Source organism: Orbicella franksi, chromosome 11, assembly GCF_964199315.1.
Source record: "Orbicella franksi chromosome 11, jaOrbFran1.1, whole genome shotgun sequence".
NCBI classification, from domain to species: Eukaryota; Metazoa; Cnidaria; class Anthozoa; order Scleractinia; family Merulinidae; genus Orbicella; species Orbicella franksi.
In genome coordinates this window covers 26,720,516-26,739,796 of record NC_138155.1, presented here as the reverse complement: position 1 = coordinate 26,739,796, position 19,281 = coordinate 26,720,516, and the positions used below count along the sequence as shown (strand labels likewise).

The window sequence follows — 19,281 nt, the reverse complement described above, 5'->3', positions numbered from 1 at the left end:
AAAAACCCGAAATTTGGAGAGATGTTTTGTTGTGCGACTAGAAATTTGAAGCCTGACAGAAAATGTCCGTGCGTGTGTTATGTGGCCTAAGTAACCCCCGTAGGTCGATATCACCAAAACGTTGATCTCCTGTAGGTAGACATTGCTGAGTAATAACTATTTTTGAAAAAGCAAAAGCAGCCAGTTGCATAATGTTTGTAATCCTGGTAAAATTCATTTTCGTCGCGGTGGCTTTGTCCGAGGTACCTGTATGCCAGTTTTGTTAGCAAGTTGGTTTACTGCTAATGCAGACGAAGATACTTATGACCAAAATGATCAAACTATGCCGACTCTCTATCTGAGTATACCGTAATTAGGGTAAAACGGCTAAAAAGCTAAACCTTATGACAGGCGCAAAGCGCCCACTCATTGCTTTGTGACTTCACACTGGTAGCGACGAGTCGGTCAAAACAATAGTGTCAACCCCGCCTAGCGCCTTCCTTCCGGAAATGCTCTTATTCCCAAGCTAGGACTATTATACAGACCGCAGTAATCCATGACCACTTCCTTCCGGTGGAACTGTGAAATCAAACTTAATTGCCAAATTTGGAAATGCATGTACTTTCTCGCGAGAATGTTAAAAACTAAAATGTTATTCTCGTTCCTCTATTGACTCTCTATTTTCTGCTCAATGTCCTCCTTCCCGTCAGACCCCGCGAGCGCTTTACCCGTTCCCAGCTCTTACCCATGATATGGAACCCGAGTCATTCCAACTGAGAAGGAATGAAATTAACAAGTTGTCGTTTTGTCTTCATAATACAGATAGTAAATAGAATTCTAATGGGTAGTGAAGGTAAGAATGACAATTCTCTTTGTAACTACAATTGTTCTATCAAGATGAAGAGAATTTTCTGGGGGCGAGAGTTTCTATTTTTGCTCGCACAAGTTTTCAGATCAAAACTTTGCAAACACACGACAGTGCAAATCCCTAAGCCTGGCTAGAAAGTTCTAAATCGAGACCTTGACAAGCAGCGTCCTTACACAGCAAAGAATTTTAGATTCCAGCTTTACTTTCAAACCAAGACCTTGAATATTTCATTTGGAAAACCGTTGGGAATATCTTTTTCGATCGAGGTGTCAGTGCTACGAAATGAAATTGATTATGCAACTTTAGCTAAACGACTGTTTACATTTATATTGTACATTGCGTAAACTTAGTATCCGTTCGCTTTTTTTTAATATATCAGGATTGTAAACATTTGAAAATTTGAAAGACCTTTGTTGTTAAATATACGTGTAATTTTAGCGTGTAGCACCAGATTGACACGACAAATTAATTTGTTTTGTCTAAAAAACATTAAATGCGTATCACAGTTTGGAATTTTAGGTGAACATTCATTGGCCTGTTCACGATGTTTCTTTTGATCTGAGCGTAATTACCAGACAATCTGCCCTGTTGGAGATAACTTTTATTAATGACGTCACAACTTATTTCCTGAAAAGTATAACACTCTCCAGGCCATATACGTAAAGAGTATTCGGGAAAAGTTTCGTTGCAGGCATGTGGCAAGTTTTACCACCCAAAAGTTCTGACCAGCAATTCCCTGTGAAATTTTCACGTAAAGGTACTGTACATAACGTAAACATGCCACAGACCATTTCACATTTGCGGTCAAAACGATTGATTTCTTTCTTTGGGAAGCAGGAATTATTTTCAAGCTGAGAGTGCCGGTTAAACTCAATTCGCTCACAAATGTCCATTTGTGTGAACGTTACAGACATTTTTAACGTTAAAACTGTAGCATGAATTTTAAAGGTTGAATGTTTGTCAAAGTAAATTAATCATGTTTTACGAGGAAAGAAATCCAAAATTTTCTTTGGTCATATATTTAAGTTTTCGGCCGGTCTATTGATTAAGATTTCCTGTCTGCCACAAATTCTTTCGGTCTGTTCTCGTCTTCAAGCTGAACGATCACGTAAAAACATGATCAAAATGGCTGTGAATCAACAAGAGATTTTGCTGAGTGAATTAAGAGCTATTTTGAGAACTTTTATAACAAAAATTGATATAAATAAGAGAACAGATACAGAAAAAAGCTGACCTCATTACAATATTTCGACTTTGTTTTCAGTGATGCATATCATTATCTTGTATATTGTTGCTCAATGCCTCTAGAAATAAACAGCCCTCTCAAAATTGTGTCATCAGCTGACAGTTTTGCCGCATACTGTCTATTACTTGCCATTTAGTTCACCTGGTCTCCAGGCCGGGCAGCCCAGAAGATCTCCAGGGAAGTCATCTTGAATGGAACCTCAGATCAGCTTGTTGTCAACTGCTCCTCATAATAAAAATTGTTGGTGCCCTCCACTGGAAAGCCAGCCAGAGTTAAAATGTATATGGCTTAATATCCTGTTAGAAAAAGTGTCTGATATGCTTGCATAACAACTACTGTAGCCAGAGCACTTGTCACTAGACAATGAAAACCATTTAACATGTTTACGTAGTAGATGGTGCATTATCTTACAATATAATACTACATCTGTGTTGATTGAACCTGTAGAGCTTTTATTATGCCTACTGCCTTTTAAAGTTCAAAGCTGTTACAGTTCTTTCCTAATGCAACGTGTTTCTTTTCTCAGTTTCTTGTCTTGATCAAACTTGCTCATTGCCCAAAGAACAATTAGCTCCTAGAAAGATTATTATTATTCTCATTAATATTTTACAGCCCTTACATGAACTGGGGTAAATATTTCAGAGTGAATATTTATTTACATATTTATAATCTTTTGCTTTAATTTCCACTTTATCTTGACTAGCAACCAAAGCTGCTGAGCAAGAGCCCTACAAGGTTCAGTTTAGTGAGAAAGAACTTAGAGAGAAACTTACTCTGCAGGAATATCATGTGACACAGGAGAGGGGTACAGAGAGGTCAGTGGCAATGATATATTAAATAAAACTGTAGCCTGGTCGTACATGTAATACTGACAGGATAAATAAATTTTTACTGCATCTGAAATGTTCCCAAAAAGGAGAAATACTTAAAGCACTTGAATTGAAATTGTGAGAAAGATCATTCTTGACTTATAATGTTAATGAACATTTACTTCTATCAGAGAACACTTGGGAAGCTAAGTCTCAGACATAAATTGTTAACATGGGGTAAATTAAGATTCAGACAAGCTGGAAATGCCAGGGGCTACCAACTTCTTGTCTGGGTCCTCCTACCATCCTTAATTAGTAGGACTGCCTTGGGGGTACTCCTTTATATGGGCTATATTGGTATGTGCGGCCCCAAAGGGACATGCAATGGTGTTTCATTTGAGTCATAAATAGGGTATTGATTTTGGCCATTTTGATCTTCAATAGGGTATGGTTTTTGCACTCTAGTCTTAAATTGGGTATGTTTTTTTAGAAGAAGCTACCGTTTCATCATTATTGATGAGACCATCAACAATAGCCCTTCTTAAATTATGTTAACGGCAAATGTGCCAGCCACAACGTTGATAAATAGGGTATCAGATTTTTGGTTGAGTCATAAATAGGGTAAGCGGGCTGCATACCCCCACCCAATTTTTCTGTGAGTACCCCTGGGGTAGGACCCCAATTAAACTTGCTGAAAATCCTTGAGACTTAAAGGGGCTGAGTCACGGTATTTTGAGTTATTTTGGCCACATACAAAATTATCTTTAAATGGTAGGAAAACTGAAAATAACAGTGTAATAAGATAGAAAAACACCAATGAAAGAGATAATGATAAACCATAAAGGAACAAGGATGGCTAAGGATGGAGAAGATTAACACGGATTACAAATGAGTGAAAAGGCATTGTGTTCTTGGCAAAGTTATTATTTTGCGGAAGACACCTTATTGTTATAGTGCTGCTCTCCAATCAGGTGTATAAATGTGTATCAGCAAATGTTACTTAGGTTCACCTGTGAGGGACTAGCATCCTATCCAGGTGGGAGTAGCAATACACCCAACAGCCTCTACATGGAAAGCCCAAAAGCACTAAGAATTATGAGCCAGTAGGGTTAAAAATGCTTCACCACCACTTCCTTTATAGAGCATTTACTGGTGAACTTTGGGATAACAAGGAACCCGGTGTGTACAGATGCATTGTTTGCGGAAAGAAACTTTTCCTGTCTGACACCAAGTTTGAATCTGGCTCTGGTTGGCCGTCATTTTGGGAAACGGCTGAAGATGGAAGTGTGAGGAAAATTACGGATACTTCACATGGAATGACAAGAGTTGAAGTAACATGTGCTGATGTGAGTTTTAGTCAAGCCACATGACATTATATTGTACCTTCAGTTGATGTAACAGGTAACTGTGGAGGTGTGGTGGCCTTGTGGTTAGTGCACCCATTTCCGGATTGAGTGGTCCGGGTTCAAGCCCTTGCCTGGCTGGCCAGATATTGTGTTGTGTTCTTGGGCAAGATACTTTATTCTCACAGTGCCTCTCTCCACCCAGGTGTATAAATAGGTACCCGCAAATTTAATGCTGGGGGTAACCCTGCAAAGGACTAGCATCCCATCCAGGGGGGAGAAGAAATACTCCTAGTTGCTAGCTTCATGCTACAGAAACCGGAGATAAGCGCCAGCCTGATGGGCCACTTGGCTCGCATGTAGACTTTACCTTTATCTTGGTGTAACGTAAACTTAACATGCTCATTCATGTTTGTATAGTACAGGTAATATGAGTGAAACTTGAGGGTTTTCATTGCACACTACAAATGATATCTGACAATTCTCTCATAATTGCACAAGCCTTTAGGTGAGTGCTATTTGTTAATGACAGAATTTTCAAATATCATGAGTAGTGTAAATCTTTTACTGCCTTTTAAGAGCTTTCATACATTAACCCATTTAATGATTGTGACTTAGAATTTATGAATGCTCACACAGTAATTTGCATTGCAGTGCAAATGAAAAGTTGAGGATAAGTTGGCCTGCTCTCAGCCAATCACAATGAAGTAATTTTCTCAGTCACATCTACATTCATTAAAAACATAAATCATGGCACGTGTCTTGTCTCTGTTACAGTGTGGAGCACATTTAGGACATGTGTTTGATGATGGCCCCAGACCAACAGGCCAGCGTTACTGCATGAATTCAGCATCACTTAAGTTTGACCCTTCAAAAGGTAACTAAGCCATTGATATACCTGGCCCAGGTTGTTCGAAAGGTGGGTAATGCTATCCACTGTATAAATCACTATTTGCCCCAGCGGATAGCGTGGTTTGTTCTGTTATCACTTATCCAGTGGATCGTGCACGTGATTTATCCAGTGGATTATCCAGCCTTCAAACAACTGGGGCCTGGAAAACAAAGAAATGTCCATTCACCAAAATCTAGCCAGCTTGTTTTGGGCCAACATTTGGTGGCTATTATGATGAGTTGGTTGTAAAGTGACCAGGTTCTAGTTGTATTAAATTTTTGTCTTTAGTTATGTATTTATTTATTAAAACTGTTGTTCAACTACAGGTCTATGAAAAGAATATTCCCTTGTTTTGTTCTGAGTTACCAAAGCTTACCCACACCCACCGGTCCTTGTGGGAGGCATGGTGTCCTCATGGTTAGTGCGCTCATTTCTGGATTGAGTGGTCCGGGTTCAAGCCCTGGCTGAGGACATTGCATTGTTTCCTTGGGCAAGACACTTAACTCTCACAGTGCCTCTCTCCAACCAGGAGTATAAATGGGTACTGATGAACTTAATGCTGGGAGTAACCCTGCAATGGACTAGCATCCCATCCAAGGGAGAGTAGAAATACTCCTAGTCACTTCATGCTATGGAAACCAGGATAAACTCTGGCCTGATGGGCCACTTGGCTTGTATGCAGACTTAACTTACCCACACCCACATACAGATCGGGAGACCTCGCCCAATTTGCAGCATACATAATCCTCAACATTTTTGACAAATATGCTAAGTCAGAAATGGCATAGAAATGGAGAGCGAATAATCTAATCTGTTTTAATTTGTATAAATCTACTTGTTTAGCAATTCAAAACTTTATCTAATGCAAAGAAGTGGTAGCCAATTTGTTAACAAGCACATAATGCTAGGCTACTCACTATCTGCAACAGAATATAGTGGGTAGCGTAGCCAATCAGAGAATGGCATTTGCAATTGAACACTATTAGATTTATATTTAAACAAATTAAAGGCTCATTAAGCTGTTTTGTCATAGGATTTATCCACTGCTCAGTTCCCATATGCAGTGTTAGAAATTAGCACTTGCCCCCTCGCCTATGCAAGTGTGACAAGCGTTGGGCGAGTACGATTTTCATTTTCGAGAAATTATTTAGGTATACATATTGATGGCACTCCTTTTTATTTTCCATTTTGACAAGAATATCTCAAAACAAAAACTTAACTCAGTACTTTTTTTATCTTTCAAGATGCCCAAATAATTTGCCAGTAATAAAAAACATAGTGTTTCATTAACTAAGATAGATACAGCTTACTCCAGTGATAATTTACACTAACGGTTACACATCTATGAAGGGATATATACTGCTGGTCTCTAGTTGAGCCGACAGTAATTAGGGCATGAAGATTTGATTGTTAAGAAATGAATTTCACAGAAATTTCTCTTGAAAATAATAGAAACTGCTTTTGAAAATTAAGGAAAAACATCAGTCTTCCACGTGCTGACAAGTTGTTTACTCCAATGTCTTGATTCTATGGATATGTGGGAATTCGGTAGTGTCAGCTCTTCATTTAGCTATTTTTCAGTTAAAACTATAGATATGTGAAAATATTTCCAAAGAGTGTCAAAAGTTGATGATAAATCGGGATAATACAGTAAAATTGGTTCATGGGGGCATCTTTCTGGGTGTGTGAAAATTACACCTGGCCAGTGGATTTTGAGGATCACTTGGCTAAATGGCAAGTGCTGTCAAAATTTAATTTCCAACACTGCATAATTATATGACCCTTCATATTTGCTGATTTACAATATTATTAAATTAATGAGCTCACAGAATGCTTGTGTGATCTGTGGGTTGAGGAAATAAGTCCTTTAGTTAAATTCCATTGATTCTAGACTGGAGATTAGAAGGATGTAGAAACAATTGGATACCAGATGTTAAAACATGAAAATGATTTCCCACATCTGATATGTGAAAAAAACGATTCTAAAGTTAAGTTCACTGTTGAAAGATTAATTGAGTTTATTTGACAGAAAGTTTATTTAATTAGCTAACATATGAGCCAGTGATTAAGCTGATGACAGAGCTTGCTTCCAGTAATCCTTGTAAAGAAAGCACCGTCTTTTGATCTTGTAAAAAGTGATTCAAATACTGTATTTTGTTGATTAGAAGTCCAGCCTTGAATTGGCACCCTTAAAAAGCTCTTACTTTAAACAGTTGAATATGAAATAACCTCTCCCTCCCTCTGTAAAGCAATTTTAATTTAACAAATGTATCTATGAATTGAGAGAACTTACAATAGAGACTTCACTTCTGGTGCTGTCAACATGATATAATCATGGTTTAATCATCGAATTCAACAAGAGAAAATGTGAGCATTTACTCGAGGGAAAAGGGTAAAAATGACTTGTTTTTCACATTGCTTCTAATCTGCCTAATAGACTAATTAAAGTTCAACCTCCTGTAAGTAAGTAGACACCCCTTGCCAGGGATCAGAAAAAGTGCTGGCACAGGAAAAATGTCCACACACAGGAGGTTTAAAATGAAGTGCCTATATATTGTTGGGACAATATAATAACCAAGGGTCTCGGTTTAGGAGGTGCCTGCTTAGTACATGAAGCGTCAATTGGCAGCATTTTGACTGCATAATTATAGCATGACTTAGACCTTTGTTTGACTCTGTTTTTTATTATTTTTTTTTCAGGTACTAAAAAAAGCAAGAAGAGTGAATTGTAGAAAAGCTGTCTCTAGAGACTGATAGTAAATTTGAAATCTTGATGACAGTCGACTCTGGTAACCTGCTTGGTGTCATGTGATTGTCATGCTTGAATTATTTAAAATTAGCTTGAAAAGTGAGCCCAGATTATTTTAGAAAAAAAAACATTAAAGTGCAGTTTCCAGTGTTGCAGAATGTTGTTATTTTTATTTTGTCTAGTTCGTGAAAGTTCTGGATGGTATACATTTCTAGTTTAAGCTTCAACTAATGATTATCAGAAATGCCTAAAAAAGTTTTTTGGTTGTTGTTTTTTTTTAAATGTTTGCAGTTACAGTGTGCAGGTGCAGTAGCCTCGGACCTGGCTACTCTGCTCGACTGTGGATTGAGTGGTCCAGGTTTGAGTCCTGGCTGGGGACATTGTTTTGTGTTCTTGGGTAAGACTACACTTACAGTGCCCCTATGAGTCTCCACCCAGTATAAATTTAATGGGTACTGGCGACTTAAATGCTGGGAGGGGGGGGGGGGGGAGGTTAACCCTACGATGGCCTAGCATCCCATCCAGGGGTAGAAATACTCCTAGTCACTTCATGCTACAGAAACCAGAGATACACACTGGCCTGATCGGGCACTGAGCTTGTATGCGGAATTAACCTTTGAGCAGTTACATCAAATATCCAAACCCACCCCTAGCCTGCAAACAGGTTCTCTAGTCTCATCTCCCTGTGGCCACTTTACCCTCTGCCATTTTCTTGTCAACCCTAACAGCTGCGGTCAGACCCTTCTAACCAGATCCAGTTCACAGGCTAACCCACCCCATCATGGCAGGTCATTTCTTCACAACAACAATTCCAAGATTTGGTCTTATCAGTTTCTGAACCACTCTCTCCCTCAAAAGAGAAACAACTGTGTAAAAAAACAAAACAAAGCAAAACAACAACAACAAAAAAACAGACAACATAATTCTGTGAACAACAGTAAGTACTGTGTTTCCCATTATTGTGTGACGAATAATGATCTTAACACTTGGTTTGTCATGTTTCACGGAACTTGACAATGTCTCACAAACTGATGGCATACTTAGTGAACCTCATTTTATTTTGGTCATTTATAATAGTACAATAATGTTAAAACAAGAAACAACATCAATCAACAACACTAAATGTGTTTTAAATCAAAGCAAGGAAAACTGTAACTTTAAAGGTTGACATTTACTAGGGGAAATGTTGCAAGGATGTGAAGTGGGACATGCTGCACAGCAGTGACAAGTTTCCCTCATGGGACATGCCTGTTTTTGCAAAAAAAGTTCTGTTGTAGGACAAACGTTTGTCCCTGCTACATGTTGCATGAAATTCAGCTGGTTGAATTTGTGCATCAATGAAGAAGGGACAAAACCACCTCAATTTTCAATGTTGCATTGTGTGCACTGCTCTTGCAAACTGTCCCCATAACAACAAAGAAATGAACCAACATCCACTTTGCGTGCACCAGCTTGAGTGTCCCCACCCAACCTACACCATTTACAAGGTTCTCTATCATTGGCCAAATAAAACAATAGATAAAGAACACAAACAATACCTCTAGCTCTAAGAACAAAAGAGGTGCAGATTTAAAACAAGAACAAGCAAATGAGTGAAAATAGGGGTTTTAAAGTGGTGCAGATCACCTGACTATCCCTGCAAAATGCGTCCCATGAGTACACGCAAAGAGGCATGTCCCCGCTTCACGTCCCCACAACATTTCCCGTAATGTGTGCTAACCTTAAAATAAGCATGGCTGTGTTACTCATTTTGACCATAATAAGGCCTACTAAACTTTTATGAAAAGTACATATAGGAAACAACACAAAACAATTAAGACATAACTTTGGTAAACAAAGGAACAATGAAACAAACAACTGGAGAGAGTTCAAAGAACTAAACACAGAATAAAACGTTGATTTGTCACATCCACTTCTTTTCAGTCAATGGAAGCAAATGGTGTACAGTCATGTATGCCAGGCTGAGAAGATGTACTGCTCCTTTATGCAAAAACTTGTATTATCAAGGAAAGGAAACTGGTTGATCATATTAGCCATGATTTCATTAGAATAAACCACACTTTACAGCATAATAAACAGTACCACATGAAAGTACGCAATAGCTTTCAGTTGAATGGTCACACACTAGGGTTTAATTTACAGACTTAGGCGTTTCAATGTTAATACCCTGTTAGGCACATTGGTTAGTTGAGGTAAAGCATGTACAATGGTAGGCTCAATTACCAGCCGCTGTTGTGGGAAATCAGCCTGCGCTCACTCCCTTCTTGGGGCGGAACGTAGACCCAAGAGAGCGCAGAAATCAAGCCTAGTAGAATGGGTTAGTTTCTGGAACAGGCAGCAATATAACAACAAGTACAGAAATAAGTATAATTAGCTGGTAGGCTGAGAATTATGTAGAATGTAAACAAGTCTTGAACTAAACCTATATTTCCCAAGAAGCTTGAAGAAAATTTATTTCAAGCAGTTCAGTATAATTATTATTGCTTCAAGACTCACCAGCCTTTTTCCCGGTTTAAAGCTCACTCACAAAACTACAATCCCGGACAAAAGTACTTGGGACAGTTGAGCTGGATCGCATATGCCCCATCCCCCATGATCAATGTTGGAAAATGTCGCGTTGTTTTTCAACAAAAAGGAGAAAAATCACCTGATTATCAACATTGTAAGTGGGGGGGGGGCTTTTTGTCTGGGATTGTAGTTCACTCAAGTAAGTTACTCAACAGATTGTTAGTAATTACTGACACTTATTGATAATTAATTAGTAATATTATTAGTTATTATTACTCAAATTTTTAAATTTTTAAAAGAATTCCAAGAAAAGTAATGCTAAGTTACAGCCAACATGCTAGTTACAGTGCCAATTGACTATCAATCTTCTAAACTCTTCTCCAGAGAAATGTAACAAAACCGTCATTTTAACTATGCATAAAAGCACAACCAAAACAATGATCAATGACAACAAGAATTGTTCCATGTGAACAATTTCCTGGCATGTTTATCACAAAAGAATTCCTCAAAGTTATTACCTTTGGTGAGAGTTCAATTTAACTATAACAGATTTACCAAGATACCAACATAAGTTTCCCAACATTACTATCAACATAAGTTCAATTTCCAATAATAATTCATTAAGTCACTAAATTTTAAACACTAACCTTAAGGTGTCCTTGAATAATATAAAGATCCCTTTGAATCTACACAAAATTGATACTAAAACATTCATTGAAGAGTTCGGTTTGTCTTTGTGGCAACATGCAATTCCACTTAAAACCACAGACAAGGCCATGCTCTTTCTGGTTTTCTCTTTTTAACTTCTCCAATGTGACCTGGAGCTAAGTATGACATGTTAATTTGAACAATGTTGTAGTCATCTGAAGTCTTTTAGGAATGTGACTCGACCAACACTGATTATTGTCAAGACTAGTGTATATCGCGAGGGGACTCCCATATAAAAGGGGCAGGAGTGCTTTTTGCACCTTTTAGGGGTAAAAACGTGGGGTGCTTACCATTTACAAAAACCATCCGGTTGGAAATTTCAGGCATAAACATTAAACAATTAAATGCGACGTTGAGGGAGAGGGAATCGTTATAAAGTATGTCCACATCAGCTAGAGAGACTTAAAAGAGTAGAAAAATAGCATCACCTCAAATCACAGCCCATAATTTCTGAAGCTTCCCAAATGGAATGGCACAAACCATTTGATTTTCCAACTGGAATTTCCGGTTTTCCCATGTAAATGGTAAGTACCTGTGGTTTTGGTACCTCTTGAGATGTTCAGCCGTAAAAGGCCCACAGTGGGAGCTTTTGTGGCACCTTTTAGTTCCAAAAAAATATGACAGGATATATCTAACAATCAACATTACAAGTACAGGGGTTGTAGGAGGTATTTGAAGGAATCGTCTTCATTGCTTGTAAAAATTATGAAAGTGTCAGTTATTGTGTAGTTTTAGAATTGGTACCTCTTAAGGGTGAAAAGCTGTACACACAAAACAGGATCTTGGTACCACTTAGGGGTTCTTTGCAAAATTTCTAATGAGCACCACCGTCCTTTTTATGTAGGAGTCCCCCTGGATTTATATGTAACAAATCACCAAAAATAGAGTGACCTAACCCTTCTATTATTGACTAAAAATATTTCTATCTCATCTTGTCCTAGCAGGAGAACAAGTATCAACTAATTTTTATAGTAATTAGGACAACAGAATTTTTTTTCTAATTAAATCAGATCCTAAATTCTGATAACCTGATACTTTGAGGAAAAATTAGGTGCTGATCACTGCTGGTGCTGAAGACAATAAGGAACCTGATAAACAAGTTATTCTGGTTCTACAAGTTCATCATGATCAATAATATTATCACAATATGATAAATACACTGACCTACGTTTTAATACTAATTTCAACATTGATAATTATTAGAAATTCCATGTATGAGTTAAAAGGCGAATTACACCTCTACAAATGTATGCATAGTGATAATACTAAATTCAAAATGTTTATATACACACAATACAATGGTAATATGCGACAAATAATTTTACTTCTAACAGCTTTATACTTTTAAATGGTATTGAAATTGTACCAACTTTGCTCAAATGTCAACTTGACAGCCAATATTATTAGAACAATGACGGATTCACAGAGAATCTATAAGATGTAGCAGACACCATAAAGATGTCAAGAATAATGTTATCTAAGCCATTAGCATAGCAATTACTAAGTGCGCATGTGAAATGTTCTCCAGTGAGCTTTGCTGCAATCTGTTATATTCTAAATTTATTCTATACATATATTAATAATTGTGTTACATTATAAACAGTGGTGCACAATTCGCAACGATCTATTCCTAATGTATATATAATATTATATAATTATGTGTCACATTTTATAAGCAAACACGACCAATATACCATTCTCTACCAAACTTGTTCGATATCTTTCAATTCATTTTCCATCTCTCAATATAATACTTTGCATAGTAACCTCTCAATTCTGTCCATTACACTCTGCTTCATACTGCCAACCTTTGTAGAGTAGAAGTATGTTGTACAAGGGTATTTCAGTGTCTCAACGATGAGCTCAGTCTGCATCATCATTGTTAAATAAATCGTCTGGTGGAACAACATCAGTTGCGATTGGTGCAGTTACTACTGGTGGTCTATCGTTTTGCAAAGTTGGATCTGCTGCCATGCCAACCATAGTGGGAAGCTCTAAAGTTGGGTTTGCCTGCAAGAGAAACCTTTAATTACTACTTATTAAGTAAAGGAGATGTTCATGGGTTGACATAATGGATTTTGTGGAGGATCTTATGTCAAAAAAGCACATGGCCTGAGAGCAAGCTGTCTTGACAATAGTAGCAGTTGGAGGAAAGGAGAACTTGCTAGGTTGTCCCAGAATTAACTCACTCCTTCCACAGCCCCTTCTCCATAAGAACGTGCTTGCAGACTAACAAACCTGTCCAAGCTAAAGCCCAGCTGGAGTGCTGGTGTTATGTTCTTAGGCAGGATTTTTGACCCTAAGTGATCTGTCGACCTTCATGCCACGCACTCTAATAAATATTTTCAAAGAAAGTGTGTCTTATCTACAATCGCAAATGAAAGAAGTTGGATTGCTTGCTAAAACATGATATAAAACAGGCACTTTACACCTAAACTTGGTCAATGTTGTATGAAATGGCTCTTGTAGCTTCCCCTACCACTTTCAAATTATGTGAAATACTCGATGGATAAGGATTATTTTTGTGATATGTTTGAGACCTCAACATCCCACTCTGCATTTACTTCTAAATTAGGACTCACATTTTTCCTAGGTCTTCCCCTGCTCCGTTTAGGTAGTGATGTATCTGGAGGAGGCTATAAATTAATTGAACAAAGAGACAAGTGTTATCACTGCTACTCATTATTGCTAAACGTTCAACCATCATGCAGACATTCTTTGCGGCATTCCTGCAATGGCAACAAAGATGACAGCAGAAACCCAGTTTATAACACACCAAGCTTTTTGGGAAAAATCTATAAGGGTGACAAGCTGCAAATGTTAAGCTGAATTGATCATGGAATGTTATGTTTAACATCAATTACGCAAATTGTGAGTCCAGGACTGCCTTCAATGGGACTATATAAACATGTCCACTGCACTGGTTGGTCGATTAGTTTGTCAGGCAGTCGGTCAGTCAGTTAATTGGTCAGATGGTCCATTGGTCAGTCACTTTACTTGAGGGTTAATCATTCTAACATGGAAATAACACTAACTGGTGTAAACTATCTCAATTACCCATTTTCGCGGTCTTCCTCTTGGTCTCTTTGGTCCCGTGGCAACTGGCTTGGGCTGATAATTAACCAAGAATATTGTTTTACACCACTTACAATTGCAAGAACTGAATTTTGTTTTTCCCCTTACTCGTGCATGTTATTAGCATATCTTTTGTTATTATTTACATAGCAAATCAATGATGATGATGATGATGATGATACAGACACCTCATTCCATGCAGTTATTTGGGTCCCAAGTGACCGAGATTCCTGCTGCTGCTACCTCAGTAATACAAATAACTTGTCTAGAGGAAGCTCCCCTGCCCTATTGAGGCGCCATGTTCACTTGTGCCCCCCGTCCACTCCCTCCCAGTCTCTCTTTTTGAGCACCAAATGAAAATATATTTGCCGTGTAAATTCGTGGCAAATATATATGGTGTGAGTTGGTTTGCTGATTGAACCACTGAATTCTGTGCTGAAAGTAACATTACTAGAAATGTATGACAAATCATTATTGTATGTAGCAAGAATGATGTTATCAAGAGTATTGGGTATATTCTGGAAAGACACATTGGCACTGTGTGTGTCAGCTAAAGCCAGTTAAGTGCATTTTGTAGATGACAAAAACGTAATCTATCAATTTTGACAGGGTAGGCCGGTCATAAAAACAAGGCAAAAAGCTTTTAATAATGTTACGAATTTTAATATGGGAATTGTTCTGTGAGTTAATAATGTTAATTATGGCAACCAGCAAGGCTACTTAATTACAAGGTAGAAGAAGTATTTATATATTCATATTCCATTTACATTTAACCTTCAGTCATAAAACTATCACACAATTGGGATCTTTTGAAATCTCAGAAAACTCGAAATTAAAAATTTCATTTTAACAAAGATTAGGTGACAATGAAGAGTAAAAAATCAATCATATCTGAGAACTGTGGTGAAAAGAAGGGAAAAAGTGAAAAAAAAAGTGGGATCTACAATTCCTTTAATTTCTTTCAAAAATTAAAGGTTAGATGTTACAATTGTACAGCCTATGCCTTCTTTGTTACAAAATGTTTACCCTAGGTTATTGTCAGCTATTCCAGAGGTAATCAATGTAACAACAGATCCGACGACTCCCTGGTCAGACAATAAGTTCATGATTACAACCCAAGTTGCATGTGGCATTCAGATTTAATTTACTTCACTTTCTGAGTGAAGGCTGAAACAGCTGTTAAGTAGCAGCAAATTAATTCAGCGGGTATGTACTGCTGTGAGAAAGAGCAGATACTAGGAGACCAAGGATAAAACAAATACATCTTAGTTACCTATTTTGTCACAATACAATGTAGAGGAGGCAGTCCTATTGAAGATAAAAAGCATTGAAAGCCCTCTATATCTTGTTCAAGCCACTTTGTGAATTGAGGAAGTCTTAAGCTTGGGATACATGTTTGATTGTTATACAATTTCTTTCAAATTTGGTAGGGCCCCACAACTATCCCCTAGTGAATAATTTTCATAATTGTCATAATCTGTCCAGTCTGCTTGTCATTGTATTGTTCTAAAGAGAATCAGGCATTGATCACTCTTGAGCCTTGAGGGAAAGGGACCACACTGCTTGATCAAAACCTAATATCTCCATATTTAGGAAGCTTATGAACATTTTTGTCTAGTTTTGACATGCATTAAACTTATTCTGAAAATTTCGAATGAAAATGTCTTTGATGTTCTAAATTAATTCCTTAAGTATTGTCTTTGGTATTACATAGAGACGAACCGTCTCCCATTGGTGTACGAAAAAGCAGAAGCAGAAACAAAGGAATCAGCATCCGTCATTAGCCATCGAACACAACATCTTAAGAAATCTCTTAGCTTTTAATCCTTTAATGACGTTTTGTTCATCTTTTTTCCACGAGAGCTGCAGCTTTTTATTGTGTCATTGTTCCAAAGAGACTTACGAAATTTCATAGATTTCAACAATCAAAATAGCGTTATTAAATATGTTGAACATGTGGTGGCATATTTAAAATTACTTATGTAGAATAACGAATTCGAAATAAGCCTTACTCTCAGGGTTAAGGAGATTCTATTAATGACAACAATTTCTTCAATGGGTCTAGTTTTTTTTTTGTTGAATTTCGCACCCTTCGTTCGCAAAGAAAATAAACAACAAAGTGAAGATATTGCAAAGATTTGGCCCTGTAAATCTTTTATCATCAATTTATTACGATAAAATAACGGAAATTTTACAGAAGTTGTCAAGTCGGTTTTTATAAGTTTTACCTTGACGAAGCATTTGCTCGCTAATTAAAAGGAAATTTACTCTCCAGAGTTGAGTTTCTAATATGGTGTGATTATTGCCTGACAAACAGAACTGCATAAAGAAGGGAAGTAAATTAAAAAAAGAAAAATATATACATATATATTCATGTATTTCATGTATATTTAGAAACAATCTTATCTTATAGCAGCTGTCCAGTGTGAGAAACTAACATTGTTGATAATTTTAAAAGGAAGTCAATCGGGCAGAACTTTCTTTAAAAGTGTCACCTGCAGAAAATAACTCGACTGTGGGATTATTAAATGATTAGGAGATATCAAGGAATTGTTTTCAAATTTGTTCCATTAGCATAATCAAGGTAGGCGGCCGGCCGGGCAGAGCGCCTCAGATAGCATCTACACTTTGACTCACTTTCAATATGTCTTCCACGGAAGCGAAGGCGGTAAAATATAAAAAATAAAACATTTGTCTCGCGGTCAATACGTTGCATTGGAGACGACTTGTAGCAAAATAACAGCAGGAGAGAGAAGACGCGTTTTTTAAGTGTTTCTTTGCACGGTTTTGTTTTGGTAACGTTTTTTATCCAGCTTAACAAAGGAACACGACCGAAGTTCACCATTGCGGTTTCCGGCCTCTTTCAAATTGATGGTGTTGTACCTTTTCCTTGCCTATTAAAACTTCGATTGCTTTATCCAAAATGAAGAAAACTTGTAACGTTATTATCAATGTTTCTGTACGTGCTCAAAAAGAAAAAAAACTGAAAAAAACGTATGAAGCACGTTTACTCCTCGATAAAGCACAGGAGAACACCGCATCGAAAACACGTGGTCCGACGAAGCGCTATTGACATAGCCCCGAAAAAATGTCCTGAAGAAGTAGTTATTTAAAACACATAAAAACATTTCAACGAGGGGGCAGGGCGATTCATCCACGAGTTTCGCAAACATCTATGCGAAGGTCACCGAACACAATTTCATTCAATGACCGCTCGTTCGGTGGTACAATGTTTGCATTTCACAAGACAATCCCACGTGAAAAATTATCGTACAATGGACATTATGATTTGTCATCGCTAAACGAGATTCATTTGGCTCCGGTATTAAGCCAGGAAGTATTAGCCCACTACAACATCCGTGGAGGATTTCAATTTTCTGCTCGCACTAACGGATCGCTTTTCAGAGGCATTCAAGCTCCACTTTGCTATCGCGATCGCTACCGATTCAAATTTTCGACGATAACTTTTTCGAGGCTAATTGGGCAACTAGCCAAGATTTATCCCTCAATATCACCACTGTGTACTTTTCATAGGAGCCGTGTTTTCCGATTAAAGCTATTACACACATTGTGCAGATGCGACACAAAGAGCCTACACAAAACCACGCACGTGTATGGCCTTTATTACCATGTCATTCAAGTCGCGATATGTTTCTACACCGCGCGAATTTTTTTCCCGCGAAAACAACGGACACAACACGTGCTGTATTGCGCGTAGATCACGCATGCGTCGTGCGTAAACTCACGTGATTTTTAAGTGATTTATGGGTGTACTGCACGAAACTATGCAGAGAATTTCACGCTTCGTGAGACAAACGTTCGCGAAAAGTTTTCCAAACGGGTTTTAAATACCGGAAGTCGAATAGAAGAATGGTAAATTGTCGATAACATTACAGGCAAAGCCGCTAAGATTCCACTCGGAGGCTTTTCACAAAGCGCGAAGTTTTCGTGTCGTTAAGCGCGCGCAACAGCTCTCCTGCTCAGCACGCATAACTAAGTTATTATGCGCCAAAGTTGTAAACACTGATAGCACAAAGAGACTGGCACTTGGGTCTTTTCTGCATTATTAACCACAAAACAAAAAGCGTCCGCACTGTTCAAGTACGATGTTACATTTTCTTGGCCGTACCCCAGAAAAGAGAGAGGGACAGAGAGCAAAAAAAACCCACACAATCCCAATGGTTGGAAAATTCGACAACTGTTGAGAGCAAAGAGTTGCTTACATCCAGCGTGATTACTGATCGCGGTGTTACAGAGTAATACACAGTACAAGAAGCAACAAGTTAGGCCAAAAATATCGACAACAAAGCCATGCATTTTACAGATGCTGTATCAATACAATGGCCCGTGTAGCACGCCACTCTATCACTGATGATAACTCAGCGCAGTACATGAGCGCGCGCTAAGGGGAGGCCTTAATTCTGACAAGCTTCGTACCTTAGGGTTTTTATTCTTGGATCCTTTTGGCCTTCCTCGTGGTCGTTTTATAACGGGTGCTCCGTCATCTTGAGGCTTCTGTGGCGAGAAAGTTAACAAACATTGATGATCGATATTAAGCTGAGCTAAATTTAGTCCTCAAGCGAATGACCTCATATTCCTGCATGTGACCCTTCAGTGCCAACTTCGCGACGACGCGAGCAATGAAATTTATCCGTAACAAGTTACATTCACAACACACACAGTTGTACCTCGGGAAAGTTCTTTCTCGGCCGTCCTCTCTTGCCTTTCCTGGGCACTTCCGTTGACAAGAGCTTTTCATCTCGAGCGAGTTCGTTCACGGTTTCCTGTGTTGTTTCCGTTGCAGCGTTTGCAACGCTCTCTTCTTGTGGCGCCACCGTGCTAGGATCGCTCATTGTGCGGACTGTGCGCGCACCAGAAAATTATTTTCAGTGTCGTGCGCGCGACGCGTAAATGAAATCCTTGACCGTGCGCTTCGAATTTTCAGGACCGCGCCTTATGATTTTGTAATCGCTTTGGAATTTTTTTCCGAGTTCGCCGATCAAGCGAGGAGCGTGGGAGGTTTGTGTTCCTCTTCCACCCCCCCACTCGCAATGATACGCATTTGAAACGCTGTTCCAAGTTTACACTCTTCTTGTCTACTACA

General features: G+C 38.3%; 2 protein-coding genes across 3 annotated transcripts; one reads left to right on the top strand and one right to left on the bottom strand.

Annotated features, from left to right (window-relative positions):
* Window positions 1-722: 722 nt before the first annotated feature.
* On the top strand, window positions 723-8,369 carry LOC145460619 (peptide methionine sulfoxide reductase MsrB-like). Of its 2 annotated transcripts, none has more exons than XM_081445491.1 (5): window positions 723-832; window positions 2,797-2,908; window positions 4,044-4,248; window positions 5,023-5,122; window positions 7,838-8,369. In XM_081445491.1, the coding sequence occupies exons 1-5, from the start codon at window positions 763-765 to the stop codon at window positions 7,867-7,869; spliced, it is 519 nt and encodes a 172-aa protein (XP_081301617.1). In that variant the 5' UTR covers window positions 723-762; the 3' UTR covers window positions 7,870-8,369. The 2 variants fall into 2 exon arrangements, with proteins under 2 accessions (XP_081301617.1, XP_081301618.1); XM_081445492.1 differs by lacking the exon at window positions 723-832 and adding an exon at window positions 839-1,604.
* Window positions 8,369-19,281, bottom strand: LOC145460620 (uncharacterized). Its single transcript, XM_081445493.1, has 5 exons — window positions 18,866-19,281; window positions 18,615-18,692; window positions 14,160-14,213; window positions 13,685-13,738; window positions 8,369-13,112 (listed from the first exon to the last, which is right to left on the bottom strand). The coding sequence occupies exons 1-5, from the start codon at window positions 19,028-19,030 to the stop codon at window positions 12,966-12,968; spliced, it is 498 nt and encodes a 165-aa protein (XP_081301619.1). The 5' UTR covers window positions 19,031-19,281; the 3' UTR covers window positions 8,369-12,965.